Here is a 26800-nt window from a genome sequence, read left to right on the forward strand (position 1 = left end):
TCTATTTCTGGCCCTGCAAACAGGGAGCGTGGCCTTTCCTCCCCTTGAGGGAGACAGACAGAGTCAGAAGGGCAAAGCCAAAAAGCATCAGTTACAGCAGAGTGGACAGTGTTCCAGGGAATAGTTGTTGATATGAGAATTTGGAACATTCCAGGAGCTATAGTGCAATAAAGTAGGAAGTTAGGTAAGGAAAAAATAGTCCTGAGCCAAATGGAGGCATGTGAAGAATGGACTCAATCAGTGTTAAGCGACTACTGATTAAGAGGAGGAAGGAAGCAGGCAGGTGGGGCTTAGGAGTGGTGGCCCTAGGTGATGTATTGAATGGCTTAACCCCAGTGCTCTAAATGATGATGTCACGGTGTGATGGTTCGATGGGTTACAGGTATCTGTTAAAATATATTTTTGTACTTTTCTATACTTAATTTTCTTCATATAAAGGGCATATATTCATTTTATAATAAGAAAAAAATGCCATTAAAAATAAAGTCTTCCAAGATGGTGACGATGAGGGGATTATCTCATTCTGTGGTCATTAATTTGCTTGTAAAGTGAGGGGGCTGGTCTCAATGGTCTCCCACTTCAGCGCTTATGATTCTCTTTCTGCTCAACTCTCATGTGACTCCTCCGTTCAGTGCACAGGTAGGAACAGAAGAATAAGGATCAGGATATCAATCAATAGCTAATAACAAAAAATATCATGATTCCAGATTATTTCAGCAATAATATTTTCCAATAGTGTCACAAATAGAAATATCCCATAGTAAAACGGAGCTAACTTACAACGATGTATGTGATAATTAAAACACTATTTGAAGATTTCTGGCAAATTCTAAGGGGCTGCTGGGTTCCTTTCCCATGTAGGCCTTTCTTCACCTGGCCCCGGGGGCTGCTTTTATGCGTGTGCCTTCAGGGGAGGATGCTCAACCCTGACTGTCCATCAGAATCACCAGGGGAGCCTTGAAAAATACGTGTCTAAGCCCCACCCAAGCCAATCAACTCAAGGAAGCCAGATATCAAGAAGAGCAAAGAAATACATTGCTAATACTGAAAAAGCTTCATCATATTGCTCCTCAACTACAAATGAGAAATGGATCTTAAAGATTACAAATTTTTTTACTTGATATTTCTAATTTGCCCTCCTCCTATCAACTCATTTTAAGTTCTCAAAATCCCAGTGTTTTTATATCCATTAAAACTTCTTTAATACATTTTAAAAGTGGTAGGCATTATCTGTTCTTTGATTATGCAAAAATAATTATATCTTAGATGTAGGTATAAAGGTAAATAATAAATTCAGCATAGCTTTTAACTTTTTTTAACTTTTTAAACTTTTAACTTTTTAAAAACTTATCATTCCATCTAAAATGGCAAAGATTGAAAGCTTTTATATTTAAAACTAAACAATGCTCAAAACAGTATATATTTTGCACTTTTCTACCATAAAATACATACTAGGCTGAAATATAAGGTCAGCAGTATATTATCATTTCTACCCAAAATGAAGTAATAAAGGTGTGTATTTCTACTATTGGAAGGAGGGGTTCTCTGGAGACAATTGGCCAGGGTAGGATTATACAGAGAATGTTGAATGTTAAAGCCAGAAAGACACTCAGAGCTCATCTTGCAGGTTTAGAAACTGAGGCCCCAAACACCTCAAATTTTTATCTCAGGACTGCCACCACTTGTGGCATATTTTCCACGGCAGATACAAATGAGTTGCCAAAAGAATAATTCTGAATACACAGACTGTTGTTTAGCTTGGAAGAAGGCTAAGACTGACTTTTATGAAACATAGTAATCTTCCCATGTTACTATAAGTTATTAAACATTTAACATCTTAAAACTCTTTTGAAAAATTGATACTAAGAATGCCTGGATTTAAGAAGACTACAATGAAAGCCATCTTGTTAAGCACGTTGAGTAGATAAAGAGTTAGTCCGACATCGCAATCAACCAAAACTTTTTACCACCCTTCAACTGTGTTGCTGGCCAGCCAAATGTAATTCCTTTGCAGGCTGGGCATAACATCCAGATAAAGGCGGTGGGTGCCCTGTTTTGAGTTGAGAAAGAGCATCGCCAAATCTGGGTATGTCCAGACAAGGGGAACTCAAAAGTGAGAGGATGTTGAATCTGTATCATAGGCTTTGAGAGAGACAATTGTTAGAACTAGGCGTGTTGGAAGACAGATTTAGGAAACATAATAACCATCCTCAGATATTTGAAAGGTTGCCCAGTGGCAATGTTTACACAGAAGCAGGATAGTCACCTGCCAAGTGGATGGAAGGGGGTCCTGCCCTGGACAGAACTTCTTGGGGGTAATTTCAAAGACCCCTCCCAACTCTGAGACTCTAGTTCTCTGTGATTCTTACTGCAGCACCTAAGTGCTGATCATGTTTACAAAATATAAGAAAGAATCCACCATTCCTAAGGGTGGAGCACCTGCTCTTGCTTCAAGAACCTGACAGATATGGAGAAAACAATGCTTCCGTGTGTATGTGTGTAAGAGAGAACATGGTGTGTGTGTGTGTGTGTGAGAGACAGAGAGAGAGAGAGAGAGAGAGACCAGGTTTTCCATCAGACTCTAGTTAATCATAACAGCATTTAGTTCCCAGGTAGGGCAGCTACTTGGTGCCCCATCCTACGCTAGGAACTCCAAGGAATTCAAATCGTGGTCCAACCTCAGTGAGTTTGTCTCTTCTCTCTGGTTATGGAGATAAGACTAACAAGCCTAAGATGATCAGGGAAACCAGGAGACGTTCTGGAACGCTTTTTCCCTGCAGTCCACCCTTTCTGTTCTCTTCCTTACCCCTAGCTCTCCTTTCTTTAAAAATAAAATAATAATAATTAAGTCACTGTATATGACTCACTACCTTAATCACAACCACCTCCCTTCAAAAAGGTTACATATGCATACAACCTGAATAAACATAGAAAATCTCTTGTTCCCTACTGCCTTTATAGTCAAACTGCACCAAAGTTGTGTTTGTTGCCAAAACATATTAAATATGGCTTGAGAAATCAGCTTACACGCAGTCCAAATTTAAATCTTTAAAATCATCTTCACTCCCAGACCATGACAGCAGCAGATGGACAAAGGAAGAAATGGAACGTGCTCACATTTTGTACCAGCAGTATCGACCCTTTCGGATTCCAATAAGTCATTTGCCATCTGCAACCTGTGGCCTTCCATTCCTGCCAAGGCACTGATTCAAGATGCCGGGTTTGGGGTTTCTAAGTTGGAACAAAAACATTCCGCAGGTTGCTATTTGTGTTTTTTTACCAAGTAATGGTGAGCACACTAGACCTACCTGCCCTCCTGAAGAATCCAGCAACCCGAAGCCCACGGCCCCTGCAGGAAAGTAGACTCTTTAGAGATTTCAGATCTGATTTCACACAAAATGAAAGGTCTAAGATTCAGTGGACAGGCTAGCTCCCATTATCTGTGAGTGGATTGGCTCCTTCCAGGACTCTCCTCAGGGCTAGGAGGCCAGCCCTTTGTGTTTTCCTTCCAATCAGGCCCTGGGGACACAAGAGCTACCAGATATACTCCCTGTCCTCACGTGGTTAGAGTCCTGGTGTGAGGACACTGGATTACTGAAAACAAGTCAAGCTAGTATGAGCTCAGAACCAACCCCAAGTGAATGGGCCCCAGGAAATGGGAGTTTAAATTTGTACAGCCCTTTTTTAAAAAGCAATTTTACTGTACACGTTAAAATGAGCATGTATTTTTTTTTTAACCTAACATTTATTAACTGCTTATGTTACACCATTTTCAATCCTCACCAATCCCTGGGTCAGGCACTTTTATTGTCCCCTTTTTCAGATGAGGACACTGAGTGAGGTTAGGAGACTGCCCAGGCTCTTAAAGGGCCCATCAGTGGCACAGTCGGAACCCAGACTTGCTGGATCCAGAGCTGGTTTAGAGGGAGGCTGTGAGAGTTGGGATTTCATGCTCATTCCTTTGGAGCCTAAAGAACCATGGAATTTGACCTAGCATTTGCACTTCGAGGATTTATCCTAAGGGAATATTCAGACAAGTGCTCTAAGATGCATGTCCAGGGATATCCATTTCAGCCTTCTGTTTGTGTAATCTTTTAGGTATCAGGGCAAATGTCACAGCCTCAAAGAAGCTGTTTTGCTACCTGATCTCGAGCAATGCCCCGCCCATCACTCCCATCTCATTACTAAATTCTGTTCTCTTCGTAGATCTTTTGACAGCCTGCCACTGCTTATTGGTTTACTTGTTTATTAGTTGTTTTCCTATCCGGAATGTAAGTTCCATGTGGGCAGGGAGCTATTATCTACGTTATCTAAAATAGCACCTGGCACATAAAGAGCATTCAGCAAATATCTGTTGAATAAAATGAATGGATGAAGGGCAAAAAATTGAGGAAGACTTAAAACCTTAATCATTAGAGAATTGATTAGATAAATTATGGCGTATCTGAGCAACAGAATACTCTACAGTCATTACAAATGATTATGTACATCATCCCCTACACAAAGATGTACCCCCTCTCTCATTGGGTAAAAAAGACAGGTGACGTAATGCATGTGTGAGACGATCCCCCTGTTGGTCGGGGCTCCTGGTAGGCAACCACAGGGTCTACTCTACTGAGTCTGAGCAGAAAACAAAATAGTTTATCATAAGCTACTGGGTAACTCACAGACGCTATGAGATGCAAGAGAGGTTCTGCAGGCAGAGGACAAGATTGGGAGCCCTACGTGTGAGTTCTGCCCACCACGACTGCTGACTAGCCGTGCAATCTCTAGATAAGTCTTATAACCTCCATGTTCTTCAGGTAAATGTGGATAATAAAACCTGCCCTGTCTACACCTCAGGACTGCTGTGAGGGCAAATGAGATGCAAGCCCTTTGAACTGTGTATACATTTACATCATCATCAGACAGTTTTGAATGTGTGAGCACATAGACTTCATTCCACAGCCATATTACTCAGCATTGAGACGCCATTGGTCCTCTCCGTTAACTAACCGTACATCACTAAGCATTAAATTGCCCCACGGCAGTGGTCTGGACAAAAACGCTGGTAATTCCAGCAGTTGTGTTTGCTAAGCGTGTCCTAAAATCACCTTCCGTGTGACTTTAGCCACTCTCCCTGAGGGGTGACCTGTGCCTCTGCTTTGGGCCTGCCCTTCCTTACTCGAGGCTCCCTAAGCTTGCCACCTGTGGGATGCTTGCCCTTCTCCTCTCTGGGATCTACACAGTGCCAGCCACAAAACTTCCCTTCTTCCCGGAAAGTCCCCCTCAAGTACCTTCCTCCTTGCCACGAGGGGCTGACACCTAGAGCATCAGCGTTCAAAGTCACTGTCAGCCAAGGCTTCATGCATGGTTCAGGCAACTGACTAGGTATATATCAGAGGCTGGATTTGGTGAGTTTTTAAATTTCCTTAGAATTTCATTTTTTTGCATATCCTCTTTATATATTAAAAAAAAATCTTGGGTTCTCATTGCCTATCTATTTTTAAAGGAAAACAGCATTGTGTTGTGACAAGGAGTTTAGCAAGGTAGTGATACTGGTTCCTGAAAGCAGGTGTGTGTTGCAAAGTGGGATGATTTTCCTGCATCCTTTATATCCAGAGGCCTGTCCTGGCAGAACTTCCAGCCCGTGAGACTTTCATCTTCATCTTGGATGAAGGATACAATTTGGTTCTGACGCATGGGTTACAGAAGCCGTTGAGCGTCCACACAATCTGTTATGCTACATCACAGCTGGTATCTCCACAGAGAAGGCTCTGGCAAGCATCCTCGCCACTGGGACCGCGGCCTCTGACTCTGATGCCAAAACATGGCAGTGGTGCAGGAAGTCTTCCGAGAGCCTGGCTCAGTAGCATGGTAAATTAACCTGCTTGTTCTCACGTTAAATGCTTTATGAAAATTTACTGGGTGCAAAAAGAGGGAAGAAAACCCAAGTGGTTCTGCAGTGAGCCTGCCTGGCAGCAGTGAAAGAAGGAATCCGCCGAGAAAGTCAACGTGAAGAGCTGGCAGGAGGAAAAGGTGTAAAACGCAATGAAAATCAGTGCAGTGCCAGCCATCGCCTTGTGTAATAGCATTTCATCGAGGAAAACATTTAATTATAGAAGATGTGGTGTTTGAGAGCTAGGTAAGATGACACTGGGCTCTATCACTTTCTCCACAGTCTCTGTTTTCAGAGGACCGCATGCTGCAGCTGACTGCCGAGAGAAACCTCCTCCCCGGGGCTTGGTCCTCGAGAAGCGCCCTTTGCTATAACCAAACCATAATTCTCAAAGGGCAGAATCTGCCTTTCTAAAAAATCAGATGTTTTGATTGCCATCATCATCCTCCATCCTTCAGTTTTCCACATTAGCTTTTTCTTTTCCTTGTTGATTTTGGAATAAAATAAAGTAGATAAAGAATAGAGTGGAAAACTTCTGCCCTTTAAAATACCTATAAATTTTCCACTTAAAAGAAAAAAAAAATCATCTTTTTTGATTACCACTTTCTTTGGGAAATAATTAGGAAGGAAGACAATGAAAACAACAGAAACATGAACAATAAATGATTAGCTACTGTAAAATAAAGTGCAAGTGTAGATTTGAGCACAGAAACCAAAATATACAAAGGTGGAACCAACTGGTAATATTGTGTGGAGAGTTTTTTAATTCCCTTGAATTTTACAGCCTCACTTCCCTTAAAAGTAGTTTGTGAGAATAATGATCCAGTTTGATATATGACAAGTCTATTTCTTTGCACCCATTTCTGCCATCGCAGAGCTGATTCATTTGGTTACCTGATTTCTTCACTAGGGGCTGCCAGGAAGACTAATTAACGCTGCGGAATCTCGAGAATCATCTTTGGGGGTGCTGCTCGGCCACTCGGGGTGCAGCTTCCTCCCCAGAAGGAGAAGTCAAGGCCTTGAGCCTGCAGCCAGCTGAAATTGGGTTAGCTTGATTTGTTTAATTGCAAGGCTGTGTGTGCCTTATCATTAGACGTTTCTGCCTCTTTCTGTAAGCTTTTCTAACCTCCCACTTACAGAGACAAGATTCTTTGTGTCAGCACCTTGGAGAAGTGTTGTTGAAGCAGCTGGCACTCAGACAGGCCTCCTCAGCAGCACCGTGGGGGCAGCACAGCTCCTTCATACCTACCTGAGTGCAGCCTCGGGGAGAAGCAGCCGACTTGCCTTCAGAATTTGGAAAGGGGTAGGCAAACAAATGTTTTCCTCCATAGAAGGGAAGAAGCCTTTGCTTTTCAAAAAATTGGTTCTTGATATTTACCTCAAGGGGACAATTTGGACGAGTTCCTAGCAATGTATCTCAAGTCGACTTGAGAACCAAAGGAAGTCAAAAGCCAAAAGCATCACAGTAAAGCTGCTGTGGCCAAGACAGGTGACACGGCTATCCAACGCGTATCTGGAACCATGGCAAGGCTGCCTCATTGAATTATGAACCAATCATTCATGATTTATCGTTAAAAAAGACTGAAAGCCCCGCGGACCCTGTCCTGCGTGGGTAATCCGGGGCAATGTGGCAAATGGCAGCGCTTTCATCCTTATGATGTAGAACGGTAGGTGCAGAGACGACCCTGTTCCCTTCTGCTTGTTTTCTTTTATTCTCCCATGCAGACGGAAACCCAGCAGGAGGGCTTTTAAACCAAAACAGTTAATTCCTCCTCTAACCCAGAGAAGTCTCGAAACACAAATATAGCAGAGTTGAGAGGGAGAGGGCAGCTTTGCCTGGGGCTCTGCTTTGCCCCAGGTGGGGAGGAAGCCACCTTCTCGGTCCTCAGAGGGCCAGGGTGTAGGAAGACCAGTTAGAAGGCGCACGGGCGGCAGGTGGGCCAGCGTGCCCACTCCACAGGTATTTTCCATTTCACTTTCGATGCTCTGTACTGTGAATCACGCAGATCAGAGACCCAGGTAGGAACACCCATTCCAAAGACAAAACTGAGAAGCGTTGGGAAAGAGAGGCCCTCTCGTGATAAAGGCAAAGCAGGGACTTCACGCTCCAGAGATGGAGAAGTTGCCCAAGCGCAGGGCAGGCTCAAGCAGGGACCTTCTCCATTTGGCATGGAGGGACTGTGGGGGATAGGCCTTCCTCTAGGCCAAGCCCGGGCACCTGGCACCTTCCCCTACGGAAGGTACTTTCTCAACTGAACTGCAATTCTCGTCCCACCACCCCCATCACCCTTTCGTCGCCTAATGGAACAGGGCTTCAGCCCTTGTGTTCCTAAATCACGGGCTCACGCCTGCCCACATTGGAATCTCCCCTTTCTGTCCATCTCCTGGCTCCAGCACCTTCCCTATCTGACCTCATATGTACTGACCATCTGCCTTTTTATTCACTCACAGTTCCTGCCTCTGCCCTTTCCTGGCTCTCTGCTGTTTGGTACCCCCTCCTCTGCACCTATTGAAATCCTCACCTCCCCCACCCCCATCTCAGCCTGAAGTGCTCCCTTCTGCCTCTAAGCCTTACATCCTATAGTCTGTTCCACTGACCTGAACTTTATTTCACTTCTCATTCTATGGGCCTTTCATTGCCACAACTTGTTGATAAGTTCCTGGAGTTGCAGAGGAAATGATTTATGTATCTTTCCCTATTGCCACACACCTGTCCCCAGCACCTGGCATAATGGATAGCATTTGCTTGATCCCTCTCCTACTGGTTAAAAATTTAAATGCACCAGACCAGGGAGATCAGGCAGAATCTGAGGATGGTTTTAGAAAGTTTTCTCTTCAGAATCACAAACAATCGTAAGGAAAAGGACAAATCCTATCAGTTATCTAAATGTTTTCAAGTATCTGGATATTTGGCCTTCAGTGCATAGAACCCTAATGAGTGATGGCATTGTTCAGTTTTCCTCTGGATCCTTCCCCTCATCCACACATGGCTAGTGGCCCCTCAGGAGAGAAGGTACCAAGGCACCCCATTCCTCCCCTCACAGATTGTCCTGCCTGAAACAAATCTCATGGGTCCTTGTGCCTCTGCTGCCCTGCTAGAAAACAGAAATTATAACATTGCCCCTCTGAGGCTGTGAGAACAAGCAATGAATGAGAACAAAGAAAATGATGAGTGGGAGGAGCCATGAAGTTGCATGTTCCAGAGCTCCACAGATCAATCTGAGCATGGTGATTATCAGTATTGAGAAAGGCGACAAAAGCCATTAGTAGGTAAATAATTTCTCTTTTTAAAAAGTTATGTGCAAGATGCACCTCAAAGCCACACTCCTAAATGATAAAGTTAAGAAATATAAAAGCATAAGCAGCTATGCTCACGTGGGACATCTTCTCAGCGTTAGCTCCACGTTTCCCTACGGGTTTGGATTTGAGGCCCCTCAGAGGCCCAAGGGGATGCCTGGCAAGGTCCTCAAAAAACACAAGGCCTGTCACATACAGTTGAGGAAAATCCATCAGGAGCAGGTGTGGAAATGGCAAAGCAGAAGAGGAGGAGAGTGGGGAAGGTGATGGATAGGTCTTTGGCAGCAGGAAAGCCGAACACCAGCCACTCGCTGCTCAAGGGCTGAGGCAAAAGCTGAGTGCGGAGGCTGAGGAAGTAAGCTCCTTCTTTCCACTTGAGTTCTCTCTTCCCAGGGAATTTTCATTGTATTTTATTGAAAGATAAAGACTGAAAACACAAAATAAAAGTATCACAAGCCTCCCTACCTCACACCGTATTCAAATACAGTTATGCATTGCTTAATGATAGGGATATGTTCTGAGAAATGCGTCTTTAGGCAATTTCGTCATTGCGTGAACATCCCATAGTATACTTACACAAACCTAGTAGTATGTGTACTACACACCCAGGATATATGGTACTAATCTTATGGGACCAACATGATATATGCCATCTATCATTGACTGATATGTTATTATGTGGCACATGACTCTATATATTCTTGAAATATATCAAAGGCCTAAATCTTAGAGGTAAAACTAAAAAACTCTTAGAAGAAGACACAGGCATAAAGCTTTGTGACCTTGGATAGGTCTCAAAATGATAACAAAAGCACAAACAACAAAAGAAAAAATAGATAAATTGGACTTCAGCAAAATTATAACTTTTGTGTTTCACCAGACACCATTATGAAAGTGAAATGACAACCTACCGAATGGGAGAAAATATTTTCAAATCATATATCTGATAAGAGCTTAATATCCAGAATCTATTAAGAACTCTTATAACTCAAGAACAAAATGTACGGTTTTTTTTGGTAAGGAAGATTGGCCCCAAGCTAACATCCATGCCAATCTTCCTCTATTTTGTGTGTGGGTCACCACCAAAGCATGGCTGACAAGTGGTGTAGGTCCATGCCTGGAACTGAACCAGGCTGCCAAAGTGGAGCATGCCAAACCTAACCACTACGCCACGAGGCAGGCCCCAACCCAACTTTTAAAAGTGGGCAAGGGGAGCCAGCCCTGTGGCTGAGTGGTTAAGTTTGCGTGCTCCACTTCAGCGGCCCAGGGTTTCACCAGTTCGGATCCTGGGCATGGACATGGCACCACTCGTCAGGCCACGCTGAGGCGGTGTCCCACATGCCACAACTAGAAGGACCCACAACTAAAATATACAACTATGTACTGGGGGGATATGGGGAGAAAAAAGCAGAAAAAAAAATGGGCAAAGGCTAGGATACACATTTCTCCAAAAAAGATATACTGATAGCCAGTACACACAGGAAAAGACGCTCAACATCATTGGTCATTAGAGAAATGCAAATCAAAACCACAATGAGATTCCATATTACACCCATTAGGATGGCTATTTTCAAAAACAAACAAATAAAACAGAAAATAGCAAGTCTTGGGAAGGATGTGGAGAAATTGTAACCCTGGTACATTGCTGGTGGGAATGTAAAATGATGCAACCACTGTGGAAAACAGTTTGGCAATTCCTCAAAAAGCTAAACATAGAATTACTGTATGACCCAGCAATTCCATTCTTAGATGTGTACCCCAAAGAACTGAAAACTCAAAGAGCTACTTTATGCGAGTGTTCATAGAAGCATTATTCACAATAACCGAAAGCTATAAACAACCCAAATGTCTATAAACAGATGAATGAATAAACAAAATGTAGTATATACGTACAATGGAATATTATCAGCCGTAAAAAGGAATGAAATTCTGATACATGCTACAACATAAATGAACCTTAAAATATTATTATGCTAAGTGAAATAAGCCAGACACAAAAGGAGAAGTTTTGTGTATGATTTCACTTATGTGAAATATCTAGAATAGATAAATTCATAGATACAGAAAGTAGATTAGAGGTTGCCAGGGGCTAGAGGTAGTGGAGAATAGGGAATTATTGCTTAATGGTTACAGAGTTTCTGTTTGGGATGATGAAAAGGTTTTGGAAATAGATAGTAGTGATGGTTGAACAACATTGTGAATGTAATTAAGACCATTAAATGGTACACTTAAAAATGGTTAAAGTGGAAAATTTTATATGTATTTTACCACAACTTTTAAAAATGGGCAAAGGATTTGAATAGACATTTCTCCAAAGAAGATATAAAGATGGCCAATAAGCACATGAGAAGATACTCAACATCAGTAGTCATCAGGAAAATGCAAATCAAAACCACACTGAGCACAATGAAAGACCACTTCACACCCACTAGGATGGCTGTGATCAAAAGACAGATCACAGCAAGTATCGTGAGGATGTGGGGCAGTGAGGACCCTCATACACTGCTGGTGGGAATGTAAACTGACACAGTCACTTTGGAAATAGTTGACAGTTCCTCAAAGGATTAAATGTAGAGTTACCATATGACCCAGCAATTCCACTTTCTGCCAGGTATGTACCCAAGAGAAATGAAAGCAGATGTCCACACAAAAACTTGTGCATGGCTGTTCAGAGCAGCATTTTTCCTAATAGTCAAAAAGTGGAAACAAACCAAATGTACATTAGTTGATAATAGATAAACAAAATGTGGTATATCCGTACAATGAAATATTATTTGGCAATAAAAAAGGAAAGAAGTACTGATACATGCTACAAATGATGAACCTTGAAACATTGTACTATGTAAGAGAAACCAGTCACAAAAGACCACATATTGCATGATTCCATTTATATGAAATGTCCAGAATAGACACATCCATAGAGACACAAAGTAGATTAGTGGTTACCTAGGGCTGGAAGGGTAGGGGGGAAATGGAAGTGACTCTAAAGAGTATAGGGTTTGTTCTGGGGATGATAATAGTATTCTAAAATTGATTGTGGCAGTGGTTGCATAACTGAATACATTAAGAGCCACTGAATTGTACACTTTAAATAGGTGTGTTGTTTGTCATTTGAATTTTATCTCACTAAAGCTGTTAGCAAAAAAAAAAATTACAAGCCTACAACTAATCTCCCCCAAAAGTATTTCCCACAAATAACAAGTAAAATGAAGTTTAAGTCATTAACTAGTTTTTAACATTTTATTGTGGAAATATGCAAATGTAAAGAGAATAATGCACAGAGCCCCCATGGACTCATCAGTCAGCTCCAAAAATCACCAACATTTTAGAGGTATTTTTTAAATCTTTTCCAAAATTTTATTATAAAAATTTCAAATATCAGAAAAGTGGGAAGATTGTACAGTAAATACCCATATACCCATCTCCTATATTCTCCCACTAATGTTTTACTCTGCCTGCTTTTTTTTTTAAATTGAGGTAACTTTGGTTTATAATATTATATAAATTACTCTGCCTGCTTTAATCTGTATCATCCATCTGTCTGTCCCTCCGTCCATCAGTTCATTTATGTTTTTTAGTTCATTTCAAAGTAATTTGCAGACAGTAGCAGTACACTTCCCCTTAAATCCATCTGTATGTATATCATTGACTAGAGTTCAATACTTGTTTACCCATCCCTTTGTTCTTTTGAGGTAAAATTTATGTACAATTAAAGACACAAATTTTAAGTGTGCATTCTGTGAATTTTGACAAAAGTATAGGCCTGTATAACTCAAGTTAAAGACATTGTTTTGATATCTTTTAAAACTATTTTTGATTGCTCAGACACCTCCAAAATAAATTCTTTTCACGGATTTATTGTATTTTAGTGTTGTTTTTTGTAGGGTTTTCTCTTTTTCCTTTAAATCTCTGAGGGGCAGAAATGCCGATTACATATTATGAGCTACCCATCCATACAAATCCTGAGCCTTCTTAGTCCTTTGAATGAAAGCCGATTTGGCATTTTACTATAAACCTATGTTGTAATGTATCTTTCATAATATAACACCTCAGAAACTGCTCTACCAAAATCGATGTTTTCAGAGTAAACAGCGTGTCTGGAATGTAATCATTTGTGGGATGAATCAATAATTAAAAATTTCTTTCACTTTTTTATTGTGGCAAAATACATATAACATAAAATTTACCATCTTAACCATTTTTAAGTGTACCATTTAGTGGTATTAAATACATTCACGTTACCGAGCAACTGTCACCACCATCCATCCCCTTAACTCTCTTCATCTTGTAAAACTGAAACTCTGTACCCATTAAACAATATCTCCCCATTCTCCCCTCCCCCTGGTCCCTGTCTCTATGATTTTGACTACGTTAAGTACCTCATATGAGTGAAATCATACATATTTGTCTTTTTGTGACTGGCTTACTTTACTTATCATACTATCTTCAAGGTTCCTCCATATTGTAGCATGTATCAGAATTTCCATCCTTTATAAAGTTGAATAATGTTCCACTATATGTATATAACACATTTTGCTTATCCATTCTTCTGTCAATGATCCCTTGGGTTGCTTCCACATTTTGGCTATTGTGAATAATGCTGCTATAAACATGAGTATACAAATAATTTCTCTGAGACCATGCTTTCAATTCTTTTAGGTATATACCCAGAAGTGGAATTGCTGGATCATATGGTAGTTCTATTTTTAACTTTTTGAGGAACCATGCCATTTTCTATAGCAGCTGTACCATTTTACCTTCCCACCAACAGTGCACAAGAGTTCCAATTCCTCTGCATCCTCACCAACACTTTTTTTTCTATTTTTTTTATAGTAGCCATCCTACTGAGTATCTCATTGTAGGTTTTATTTGCATTTTCCTAATGATCTAATGATGTTAAGCATCTTTTCATGTGTTTATTGACCATTTGTATATCTTCCTTGGAGAAATGTCTGTTCAAGTCCTTTGCCCATTTGTTACTCGCGTTGTTTGGTTTTTTTGTTGTTGAGCTTTAGGAGTTGTGTATAGATTCTGGATATTAATCCTTTATCAGATATATGACCTGCAAGTATTTTCTCCTCTTCTGTGGGTTGCCATTTTACTCTCTTGATAGTGTCTTTTGATGTACAAAATTTTTAAATTTTCATGAAGTCCAATTTTTCTACTTTTTCTTTTGTTACCTGTGCCTTTGTTATCAATGAATGAAATTTTACACCAGTTACCTCATGGTATGTTCAATATTGTAGATTTTCTTTTTTTCAAAAACAAGCAAACCAAAATTTCTTTTTCATGCAGAAAAAACAATGGGATAGAAAACTCAACACTATCACCTTGCCTAAAGAAACATTGCTAGTCTGTAATAATCAAGGAGGATTTATTTGCCCTTTTCCCCAATGCAGTCACTGCAGTCACAATGCAAGTCTCTGTGATTATAATAATTTTTTATACATTTGTAAGAACTATACTATAATATAATTTACTAGTGATGACCTGTTTTATGTCACAAGCATTTCTGTTTTTTAATATAAATGCATAAAAAGAAGTTACTCTATGCAAAAGGAGATTCTTAAATGGAACACTCAGAATCTTTTATTTTAAACCAAACGATCTCAATATTTTCAAACATTTTTTCATATAGATGCTGATAGCGAGGCTTTCTGCTCAAAATTTGTTCCACTCCATGCCTGTGACATCATTTTATGAATAAGATAAAATGGAAACGAGATGAGATGGACAAATTCAGAAAAGATAGAAGTCGCTAGTGTTTTTGAGTATGTGGCATGCCAATTTGCCTTTTGTAGGATGAAAATATTAATTGTACATTTTTAAAAAGCACAAATGTTATGCATCTCCCCGGAGTCCAGAAAGTCTTTCGTATTTCTTAATTACCAAATCTTGGTTCGGCTGCATAGCTTTCTCATTGCTCCTGTTGCATCCAGGGTCGTCTTTGTGATTTCCTCTGAAAAGGACTATACATTAACATACAAGCTTTCAGTGGCAGGGTGGAAGAAGGGAAAGGTGTTAATTCAGATGTTATGAAACTGTGATAATGCTATTGTTTAAGGCACTTATTTGGGTATGTTTATACTTTGTAGTTTTATAAATAAGCCCAAGGGGCTCCTCCTGGTTGTCACAATCCTCCTTGAATCTCGTATCCTGTCTGTCTCTTCCTATCCGACAGTAGAATTGATGCTGCTCTAATCCCTGGAAGTTTGGAACTAATGAACTGACTGCTGGGCTGCCGCCACGGAGCTTGGTCCCAAACTATACTGTACTTCACACTCGATTTATTCTCCAGATGGCGAGACTGTGCCACCCTGCCGCGAGGGACCACCTCTTCCACTGGAGTGTAAAAGTGGACGGATGTTGTTTTCTTTGCAGATTTGATCATTCTGAGCTAGAAACTTGTGAGGATGATTAGTTATTAGCTTTAATGGGTGCCAATTGAACCAACTGCACGCATATTTTCTCCTTTAATTTCGAAGTCTGCAGGTCTTGGTGATGGTTGATTTATCCTCTTTCTTACGTCACCAGAGCGTGTCTCTTCCCCAGGTGATAAGAACCCGGTCTCTGAAATCATAGCACGCCTTGGTTCCTGGCCCAGACAGAGTCACATAATACGGTGGCTTATGTATAAGGACAAGTTTATTAGCCACTGGTCCACTGCACTGAACAGCCCATGGCACGAAATATCGATTGAATGTGGGAACTTTGGTAACATCACGTTTTAGAACAGAGGCCTGTAAAGATTCTGATCTGTGCCAACTCTCTTTGTGCCCTCTGCAGAGCCCACCTCTGGAATCAAGTGTGCTGCAGAACACACTCTCGTAATTAGTCTTTGCAAAGATCTAATGTAACTTTTGATAAAGGCCTTAATTCCATTATTCCATCTTTTCCAGGTTGTCAGATCTTAGGGGGACAAGTTCATCCCACACTGAGATGTGCTCCCCAAGGTCACCCTGTAGTGTTAACACATTTAGAATGCAGTTCCTTCTAAACCTCATTTTGAACAACCTGTTTTGCTACAGAATGTTAGACGCCCCCTCCGCGACCCCCCCCCAAAAAAATGTCTTTTGTGAATCGCCTCTTTTTGCTTTCATTTCCTTTTCCTTCTTGCCCCAGGGAGCATTTACCTCCCAATAACCTCAACAGATCACCCAGATAGCCCTTCTGAGAAGATGGAGTCTGCCAGACTTTGCTTACTAATCGCCCTAACGAGATGGAAATTGGAAGGATGGTCAGCCAAAAAGGAGCCAGAGAAAAAGAGAAGGAGAGTGTGAAAGGGAGGGAGGTGATGAGATGAGAGAGATGGTAGCAAGAAGTAACATATGTGTAAGAGAGAGTGAAGGAGGGAGGGAAAGAGAGAGAGAGAGAACGGAATGAACAGAATTCCTTCCTTTTCACAACTGGGTGGACTGTGGGTCTCCCTAACTGAACACCCAGAACTAGACTTAATTGTTCTTAGAAACTGCCTTCCTCTCACCCAGCAGATGGCATGGGTGTGTTTGCTAGCACAGTAACATATTTCACCATTAAAATACCAAAAAGAAAAAAAAACTCAACATGCTTGTTGGTTGGTGTAAATTCAGTGAAGTTGTTGGATATTTGGGGATACATAGCAGAGGGATGCACACTTAGTTTATGTAAATTGCAACAAGCAACAGCCTGTTAATAAGGGTTTTGTGTGGCAATATACCTCCAAAACCATCATCTTTTTTTGGAAAGGTACAGAGTGATGAAGTGGAAAGAGCTTGGTTCTAATTCTGAGCCAAAAAGAGGAAAAAAAAAGTCTAATAAAATGCTGAGTATTCACTGCTCATTATTATAACATGAAAAGTACTAATCAGATTATGCCTAAAATTGGAATTAGGTACCTCATTTGCAGCCAATTTCACAAGAGCTGAATTTTACTAAGTAAACCGGAATGTGCTGAAACCATGGCAATCTGACTTTAGATAAAAATCACAAACAGGTTTAGAACACGAGCTTTGAACAAATAGTCCCCTTCAAATACAAGTGAAACAACAAAACAGCTTAGAGGTCAGATTTTGTTTGACACCAACATTAACAATTTAGGAAGTTGCTGCCAGGGATTCTGGTCCTTGAGCACACATGCAGATTAAAGTAGAGAATGGAGATGATGATTCAAATAACTCAAGTTTTAAAAATGCATTTCAGCCTAAATGATCTAGTTAATTCCTTTCCATTTTCCATTCACTCTGCCCCAATAGACCCTTTGCAAGGCCGACCCGCTGTTGAAAGAAACCCTGGAAGTTGAAATCTTTACAGGCTGGAGCAGTCCCGAGTTTGTAGCTGTGCGGGTTACATGGAGCATAACGCATTTTAGGTTCTCTGAGGCCATTGATCTAAATACACACATTGCCAGAAAGCTGGAAGCATTTCTTTCGACAGCTTTAGACGGCCTTAGAGCCATGATATTGAGCTAACTTCTGCTCTTCACCTTCAGGATTTTCATATTTGGTAGATGTCACAAGAGGGCACAGTAAAACAAGTGGCTGAGTTTTATAGCAGTGGAATGGCCAACAGCATGGTGTGGAACCAAGCCACTGTTGGCTGCGTCATCCCTCACTTTAGCTAGGGTGAGCTCTCTCTTGCTTTTGTCTAAGCTTGGCTTAATTATTGGCAGTCGAAGCTGTGTAAATCAGGACTCCACAGAGCTGTCTTGAACTGGTCCTATGTTCTCAGTTTCCATCTGACTTGACAACTCTAAGCTACTGTTTCCTCACACGGTTTAACTCAGCCTCGGGTTGGAAGCCTTCCCCGCTTCCACTGGGTCATAGACCTACATCCGTCTGCTTTAAATCTACTGTCCCGTCTTGTCTTGTGGATTAGACTTAGACTCAATATTGGCTCAAATAATTCTTTTTTGTCTCCGTTTTGGTTTGCTGTTTTCCTGGATAAGTATTGCTGTTCAAATGGCTGTATATTGTGAAGACTTTTTTTTTAAACCACATTCATCAACTGTGAGAAGCTTTAAAGTTTTATTAGTATCATAAAAACCCTTCCCAAATGAAACTACTTTTGATAAGTGTTCATTCTGACAATGAGAATTTGTTGAGGGCTGTTGGCAAGTTGGAGGAATTTGTTTTTGAAACTGAAATTGGCAGGAAGTAATGACCCTCAGTGCTTTATTTCTCTTCACTCCACCGCCCCCCCCACCCCACTGCTCTCCTTTCTCTCCCATCCCCTTCCCCACCTTCATCTCCCCAACTCAAAGCCAATAAATAACATGTTTGGTTTCATACAATTTTTCTGGGGAGAATTCAAATACTGAAGCGGACTTTCAACCTTTCAGCTTTTTTTAACTGGAGAAAAGACTGTCAAATCAAAGAAAAAAATGTATTTGTCTACCACTTCATGAAGGGATTTCTTGGTGATATTATTGCCTGCCATCTGAAGAATCTGGAGCTTTTTTGTAGTGTGGAGTGTCATTTTCCTGTGAGCACCTTCTTAATTGAATGTCAAGATTCAACTTAGTTGCAAAAAAAAAGATTTTCTTTAAGTGAGTAAAAAAGCATGAAGCTTGTGGAAAGAGAAAAAGAAATCTGTATTTTTTCCCTAATGTGAACATGCTGACAAATGAGACTACCATTATGCATATGTTATCTAGTTTCTTCTATTCATTAAACGAGAAAATGCAAGTAGAGGACTTAGAACCATGCCCAGCGCTTAGTAAATGCTCAATAAATGTTACCTATTAATTATTTTACCTTTCCAATTGGAAAGTAATGCTAACAAGCAAGACATACTATTTAGAAGCCTACCAGAATGCATTACTGTGCTCTCATGTCTGCTGTAGTCATCTTGAATGAAGTCTGGAAATCAATTGATTGCCTATCAGATTGTATGACTTATTTCAAATACCACTTATTTGGTGGACAGGAAATGTGCAGATATAATAATGGTGCTCCAACTCTGAATCCACATAACAGTTTCAGAGGTTCGATCGTGTTTCCTCTCAATGATAAAGAAACTTAAGAGATACATTTTATCAACTCTTACAGAATGAAGCTCGATTAAGAATAGTAAAAACTCTTGAAGACTTTGATCTGGGCCCAACTGAAAAGTGTGTGAGAGTCAACTCAGCGTCCAGTGGTTTCGCTGAAGAAGACCTACAGACCCTCCTGCAATCCCGGGTCCTTCCTTCCAGCCTGATGCTACCAAAGGTGGAAGGTCCTGAAGAAATCCGGTGGGTGAGTAGCCGATGCTTTACTTTAATTAAAGATTCAGCGCTGGCTAAGGAGGAGTAGCCGAAAGGAAGGATTTGGGTACTGCCGGTTTTGAAAATGCATACACAGAGCAGAAAAGGAATTCAGAAAGATGAGTGAGCCCGAGAGACCAAATCCTCCACACGGGAGGGCCTATCTTTGCCCAAAGTGTTCTGTGGAACATCTCTGCTCTTGCAATGATGCTTCTGCTCCCTATCAGATGTGTGCTTTGGACAGAACAGCCCCGTCAAGAGCTCACAGAGCAATCCTTGGAACTAGCTTGCCTGAGAGTCTGATGGCTTCTCACACCCTGCCAGGCCCTCACCCGGGGCCTCCATCTGGAAGAGCAGTGACGTAAATGGCTCTCACCCAGATTCGTTTGAAATCATCATAGACAGCAAAAGCACATTAGCCTCAAATGAAAAAATGAACCTAGAGAAGGAGAGGAAAAGGTCACTCCTTAGGGCAACTAGAGGAATAAACAGGAAGCTTTTAACTAGTGGTTTTAATTAGCACAGATATTATTTCCTGAGCGGTTCTCTAGTTCGTCCTTTTTAAATTGCTGACAGGTGTGTTTGTGTTTTATGACAGACTTTTCAGCCAATAAAAACCTGAAATGTAAAGTGGTTGGCATGTCAAATTACTTAAGAAAACTTTGAAATGGGCCTAATTAGACTATGATTGTTTTAATTGTTTAAGGGTTGGGGAGGAGGCTGTTTTATTTAGGGGTTGCTATGATCCTGCAGATCTCGCCTGAATAAAATCACATTCCCTCGTGCCACTCCAGGGCAGAGAGCCCATGACATGTAAGCGCTGGAAGCGTGGTAAGGGCGTGTGGGCATTGGTGATTTCGATGCCACATCTGGGATTATCTGTAAGGCTGCAACTATAGCAATACGCAGAGCAGTGGTACCACCTGAGGAAACCGCTCACCTTGAATGCATGGAGATATGTTGGCTCTGCGCTTTCCAATGCAGTGGCCACCTGCTACGTGTGGCTACTGACCACTCAAAATGTGGCAAGTCTAAATTGAGATGTGCTGGAAGCATAAACACGTACCGGATTTTCAAGACTTGGTAGCCCCCGCCCCACAAAAAAAAAAGGAAATTATCTCAATAATTTTTATATTGATTATATGTTGAAATCATAATATTTCAGATATATTGGGTTGAATATACATATTATTAAAATTAAATTCACCTGTTTCATTTTACTCTTTTAATGTAGCTACCAGAAAATTTAGAGTTAACACATGTAGCTGCCATCATATTTCTCTTGGACAGCTCCATGTCAGAGTCTTCTTGAAGACCCGTGGTCAAGGACCCATTTACTTACTACACTGGAGTTCTCTGCAAGGTCACCCCTCAGAAGCTGGGAGATACTGGTTAATATCTTCGAGGGCTCCTACCCAGTTCGAATGTGTCTGAAATTGATTGAAAGGGAATCTGAAGTACCATTCCCCTTTGGTTTCATAGTTAATACCTATTTATCACCATTATTACCCTTCATTTGGGAGGGGAGGACCCACCCCAGCCTTCAGCTATGGCTTCTGTTCGCTGTTTTAAATCCCGGGATGTGAGGAACTTACGGAAATCTAAATAGGATTTCTAGTTAACAGAAGTCTTTGGGGCTGTTTATTTTTTCCTCCCCGTTTGTATTTATGTGAAGCAGAAAACCCAGAGCCTGATGCACAACTGAAAGATGGGCTTCCTTGTTTTCTTTTGTGTGAGAATCTCTTGCTGGCCTTTTGTCACTAGTGTGGGTTCTTGTTTGACTGGCACGGCTTATTGGACTATAACAAGCGTGACTCTGCCTCCTTTGTCGCGGGACAATTCTCCCACAAATCCCGAACAGTGTGCATTCTTCCAACACACTATTGGGTGTGCACTGGAATTGAAAGAATTGCTGAGCCCTGCTACTTCGTCTCCTCCCCAATCTCTTTGTGATTTTTTTCCCCTTCTTTTCCTCCCCTCCCACTCCTCTCCACCTCGCTGAAATGAACACTTTACCAGGCCGGAAACATTTAATCGTCTCCTTTTGAAAAAATTAATTGAAACTTCTCCACTAGTTACCTTTTGTGTTAGTACTTAATGCAATTTTTTAAGAAAGAAGGGGAGGAGGAGGAGGAGGATGGGCTAGAATATTTAATTTTTAAATGTCCCTGTTGGCTTAAGAACAAAAGACATCAGAGATTTTTCTCACTAAGATCAGGAAATATATTGTCAAGCGTTTACCCAGTTTTAAACTTTATGATTTTTGTAGTTATAACTGTTATCACAAAGAATGGGGCAAGTAATGTTGCAAGTTTTTTTAATGAGAAAAAAATTTCCTCTACTGCATAAGTAACACCCAAAACCACTAATATTTCACTACCCATTTTCTAGCTTAAATACGACATAAATTATGTCTTATTTTCATTTACATGGAATACTCTATATTTGGTCCCCTTAAATTGTAGCCTTCTCTTCCTTCTTGCTATTTTGGTTGAGTTATTCCTTCCCTTGCGAAGTTACTAAGGAGGTGATGATGATGGTGTCGGAGCAGGGGAGGGGGCAGTGGGAGCAACTGGGAATAATTCTTCATTACTGAAAGCTGTGATTTATTTTAGCCTAATTGTAAAGTTACTGCAAATTGCTCAAAAGCTTTTTAAAGATCCCAGTGATTAGATTTTGGGGCGGGGGGAGTACACCGGCAAGAAGGGGGCAGCTAAAAGGGGAAATAACACCTCTAATCCTGCTTCTGGTAAATAGGCTGCCAGCTTTTAAAATGAGTTTCCTTTCTATTAGTCAGAATATTATGCTAAGCCTTAAGCATTAGTTTTTTTATGTTGCCATAGCAGCCCTATTCCTGCAGGGTGGTGACCTGCGATGATTACAGTACAAAGCTTATAGGGTCTTGAAACCCCCTTTGAAGATGAAAAGTCTTTGATGGTTTATATTTATGCAAATCTCTTAGATATGATTTACCCAACTGAGACTGAATGGAGAGATGATTAAAATTCCCTTTTCCTTTGATATCTATTAATGGCCGAATATTCCTTAAATTTAAAATGGATATATATGTTTTCATCTTTATTTACAAAAATATCTTTATCATACCTGTGTGCTTTTTTTTTATCTCCCCACATCTTATTAGATCTAGATAGACATAATAGATTTACAATTTAGAGTGTGGTGGGTTTTTTCCTTTTGAAGGGGGGGAGATCCGTGCAACAGCTTTTGTATGTTTCCAGATGGTAGATTTTGGAATTTGGGCTACCCCACTGGCAGCACAGAGCTAGCTGTGAACTGGTCTCATGGAAAAAATTGGCGAGCTTTGGTCTTCAAAGAATTAAACTTCCTTTTTAAGGTCTTCCTAGGTAAGCTAAAAAATTATGAAGAAAAGCCTTCTGAACAAAGGATAATGGCGCTATAATGAATAATATGGATTCCACGTAGAGGCGGCTGCACATTACACTGATGTCAGTGCTGGGTCTGAAACAAAAACAGAATGGCAAGGCGAGCAGCCTTCACTGTTTGCGGGGCCTACCACTTGCATTTAAAAGTGGGGGCAAGAGGTCTTAAGTAAATATGTTTTCAAGGAAAGCATTTAAACTCCAGAATCTCTCCTTCCACTTCTAACTCCTAGCCCTCAAATTGCCCCTTTAGGAAAAAAAATTATAATGCTTGAGGTTTTACTGTTTAGCTTAGTGGGAACTATGTTACCTTCTTTTCTTCGGTCTTTCCTCCTGTTTGTTTTTTGTTTTGGGGGTCTTTAAAAATTCTTTTGTGTGGACCAAAGAGGCTGGGGTATGACTTCCTCAGGTCAAAGACTAAAATACCACTTCTTTGTCTACATTTCACTGATTGTACATTTTTTTCCCCCACTAATCACCTATGACACTTTTGATTTTTAGTTTTCAGACAAATTTTCATTCTACTTAAAAGGGCGAAAACTTGAACAACCAATGAATTTAATCCCTTTTGTGGAAACTGCAATGGGTTTGCTCAATTTTAAGGTAAGAAAATCATAATGTGGCTAATAAGTTAGTATTTTCTTTATTACCTAAAGAGAACTTTTGTTTTCAATTTTAACATCTACTTAAAATATTTTTCTAGGAAGATTTCTAGGCAGAGTAAACCTTGAGCACCATTTGTTGTCTGTAATAATCCAAAACTAAGTTGTGAGCATAGAAAACAAAGAAATTGCTAAGTAGTAAGGAAAGACTTCCTGGTCCTAAACATTTAAATGAAATATTTATATATTCCTAGCAATCATTTTAATTAAATAATAATTATGTAAATATGTGCTTTGAATTATTACATTTATAGATTAAATGTACATGAAAATTTATTTTGTCACCTTTATGAATTAACTTTCAATTATTCTTTTGTAACAACTGCCTTTTATTGGGAAATTTTCTGGCCTCTCTGTAGCAACGTTGTCCATAATGTCTAGTACATAAGATTGCTATTCATACGTTATTATACACCAATAATTTGTAGTAAATTATTTCAATTTGCCACATTAGAATATAAAATATTTCCTAATACACATTAAGGAAGATTGGCTGAGCCAAGTGTTTCCCAGCATTGTACGGTTGCATTAGACAATGTGCCTTAACAAACTCACAGCTAGCTTGTTTTTCTCCTTTATCAGTGAGCATTTCAATTGTTTTCCAAAATATCCCTCGCATTCCACTTGACTTGTGAACATCAATGTAGCTCCCCATCTCAGAAGGCAGGAGAGAAGAAATCCCTAAAAACAAAGAGAAAAGATAGTTGAACTGTACAGGAGAGAGAATGTGTGAGCAGACGCTCCGAGAGGAAACTTTGAGACCTACTGGACCATGCAGGAGGGGCAGAGTGCAAATGTTTGGGGAGCTGCTTCAAGCCTCATGATCAGCGTGTTTACACCACTAACCACACATTCTTCCAGCCCACCCTAAATTCTGAGAATGTAATCAAAGCATATCCCTTAGATGCAGCTTGATTCATACAATGATTCAATTTTAAGCACTGTTTTGCCATTTTATTCCATAATGTACTTTGAAGCACTTCCAACCCCTGAAATTAATCAACAGGGTTCTCCTGGTGTCTCCTGTCTTCCCACCCACATATATTAGCATGCTGCATCTCCACATGTGTGGATTCACATTCTGTCTACAGCAAACGTTATCCATCTTTATTTTCACACAGAAACGTCGAAGTTGCTTATTAATACATCTGGGACAACTTGTTGCATTTTTATTTTCCCCTCTAGAGTTGTAGATTTTTGTATTGTCTGTGTTTAATCCTGAGACCATTTACTAAGAAATCTTGATCCTAATGCAAATAATCCAATTAGTTTGATTTAAAAATTCTTTCCTTTTCTCCTGTGGTTTTATGTGTATTGTTTGAGAGTCTCTTAAAGCAAAAACAAATTTTGGAAAAATAGAAATAACATAATCAAAATGAGTTAACTCAAAATTTCTCTAGAAATTAGATGAACTACAATTTGAACATTATAACTGTATTAATAACTGTAATAATATAATCCATTAAGCAAAGAAAATATATACAACATACTTATCTTGGATAATATTAAATACTTTTGGAAAGGAGTGAATTTGGGCTATTTAGGACTGCTTTCAGCCAAACTGTGTTAAGAGTTGCATCTTTCGGTTACCAAAATGCACCGTGCTGCTTCTCTCGAAATCAAGCATCTCTGTGAGTTTCGCTTCTGTTCTGCTCTCTTCCAGGCAGTGTGTGAAGAAGCGCTAAAGACGGGACCTCAAGTGGGTCTTTTTCTAGACGCAGTTGTTTTTGGAGGAGAAGACTTTCGAGCCAGCATAGGTGTCAAACATATTTCTCTCTGTCTCTCATCCTCTCTGTATATATGTGTGTATATTTTTTCTTTGCCCCTTCACGAATGGACATTTACATGGCAATATATATTTGCCAACCATGAAAATGGTTTTTCTGCTGAATGGCAACACGTCCTGATAATTTAGGGCACCTCATAGCTGTCCTTCTTCCAGAGCATTCCCTTATTAGTTCTGTTTATTTATAAAATAACTCATAAAAAGCCTGTTGCAGCCTCAAGAATATATGACATCTGCTTTGTTCATAGTAAGTACTTTGTGTGAACAACCTCTCCGTTGCTTAAATACTTTGTTTTCACATCAGTCTGAGGGCTGTCTAGGGTTCTAACACAAATTTAAGGCAATTTCACATTTGCTGTAATGAATCGTTTTCTACCTTAAATGGAGTATGTAAATATTATTTAATAGATCTTGAATTCCTCCTCAAACATATTTCAGAACTCTTCTTCTTATTAAATATTTATTGAGATAGTATGCTCGCTTCCACTGATCTTCCCCGTCCCTTGGGCACTGTGCCTCTGGTCTGGGTACGTGTATAACTAGAGGCTGTGAGTGCATCTAGACTAGAGGCCAAGGCCACGAAGCATTTTCAGAACCACAGTCCCAAGGACCTGACGACAGGAGCTTTCCCTGAGCAGTGTCATGGCCCGAATATAAACAGTGACATTCCCTCCCTCCCCCCAACCCGGGTGACAGAAGGGAACTTATTTTAATACTAGTCTTTCCAGGAGACTTTTGTGTATCCAATAGTTCACTGGACACTTTCAGCCTCTCTCAGAATGAGTGCCTTCCATTTCCCCAAGTTCTCCATCCAAACCCTGAAGCAGAAGTATTCGGCCCAGAACCTCAGTTATGACAGGGCACTGCAACCACAACACACGACAAAATCCTGTGCTCAGTGAGGGAAGTTAACCATTTCCTCACACAGCTGCTTGGCCACCTTTTGTGATGCTGTCTTTGGACTGACACTTTCTGAGCGATCCCAAGAAGGAAGAAACATACCAGGAGTCCTTTGTGACCTACCAAGTCATTTGAGATTCTCTCTCCTGAGATGGGGGAGGGGCCTCGTCTTAGTGCACTCACAAGTAATCATACTGGGAGATGCTTTGCAAGATAAACAGACACAGATGAGATTCCACTCTGCCTCCACGTATCCCTCTCTTCCTTTAGATTTGAGTCATCATTTTGCTAGGGAGCAATTCCCAGAAGGTCATAGATGTCTTTACAAACTGAGTTTTTATAATAGATGTCTGGGTTCGGTTTGCAAAGTTAACATCTGCTTTTTCTGTCAACGTCCCATTTTCAGGTGCAACAAGTAGTAAAGAAACCCAAGATATTCTCTATGCCCGACAAAAGATTATTGTCATAGCAAAGGCCTTTGGCCTGCAAGCCATCGATCTGGTGTACATTGACTTTCGAGATGCAGAGGGGCTTCTCAGGCAGTCGAAAGAAGGAGCTGCAATGGGATTTACTGGTATGATTCTTGATAGTACCTTAGAAAGCAATGTCTGGATTAGCAAACATTCCAAAAAATAGCAATTTAACCAGAAATTA

At 40.4% G+C, this 26800-nt stretch overlaps 1 protein-coding gene and 1 long non-coding RNA gene across 11 annotated transcripts in view; one reads left to right on the forward strand and one right to left on the reverse strand.

Moving 5' to 3' along the window:
* The window catches only part of CLYBL (citramalyl-CoA lyase), a 229923-nt gene that overhangs the window by 171446 nt on the left and 31677 nt on the right, over positions 1-26800 (forward strand). For all 10 annotated transcript variants that reach the window (XR_011528231.1, XM_070579169.1, XM_070579164.1 and 7 more), the window contains 4 exons: positions 19201-19389; positions 23300-23401; positions 25124-25217; positions 26553-26720. Coding sequence is in view for 9 of the 10 variants with exons in the window: in XM_070579169.1 (XP_070435270.1) it covers positions 19201-19389; positions 23300-23401; positions 25124-25217; positions 26553-26720 (553 nt within the window). In the remaining variant the exon portion in view is untranslated. The remainder of the gene's footprint in view (positions 1-19200; positions 19390-23299; positions 23402-25123; positions 25218-26552; positions 26721-26800) is intronic.
* Positions 23627-26800, reverse strand: part of LOC139076523 (uncharacterized) — a 76359-nt gene continuing 73185 nt past the window's right edge. The window contains exon 3 of the long non-coding RNA XR_011528232.1: positions 23627-24141. This is a non-coding gene — a long non-coding RNA (uncharacterized lncRNA). The remainder of the gene's footprint in view (positions 24142-26800) is intronic.

The sequence above is a fragment of the Equus przewalskii genome, chromosome 16, assembly GCF_037783145.1.
Source record: "Equus przewalskii isolate Varuska chromosome 16, EquPr2, whole genome shotgun sequence".
NCBI lineage: Eukaryota > Metazoa > Chordata > Mammalia > Perissodactyla > Equidae > Equus > Equus przewalskii.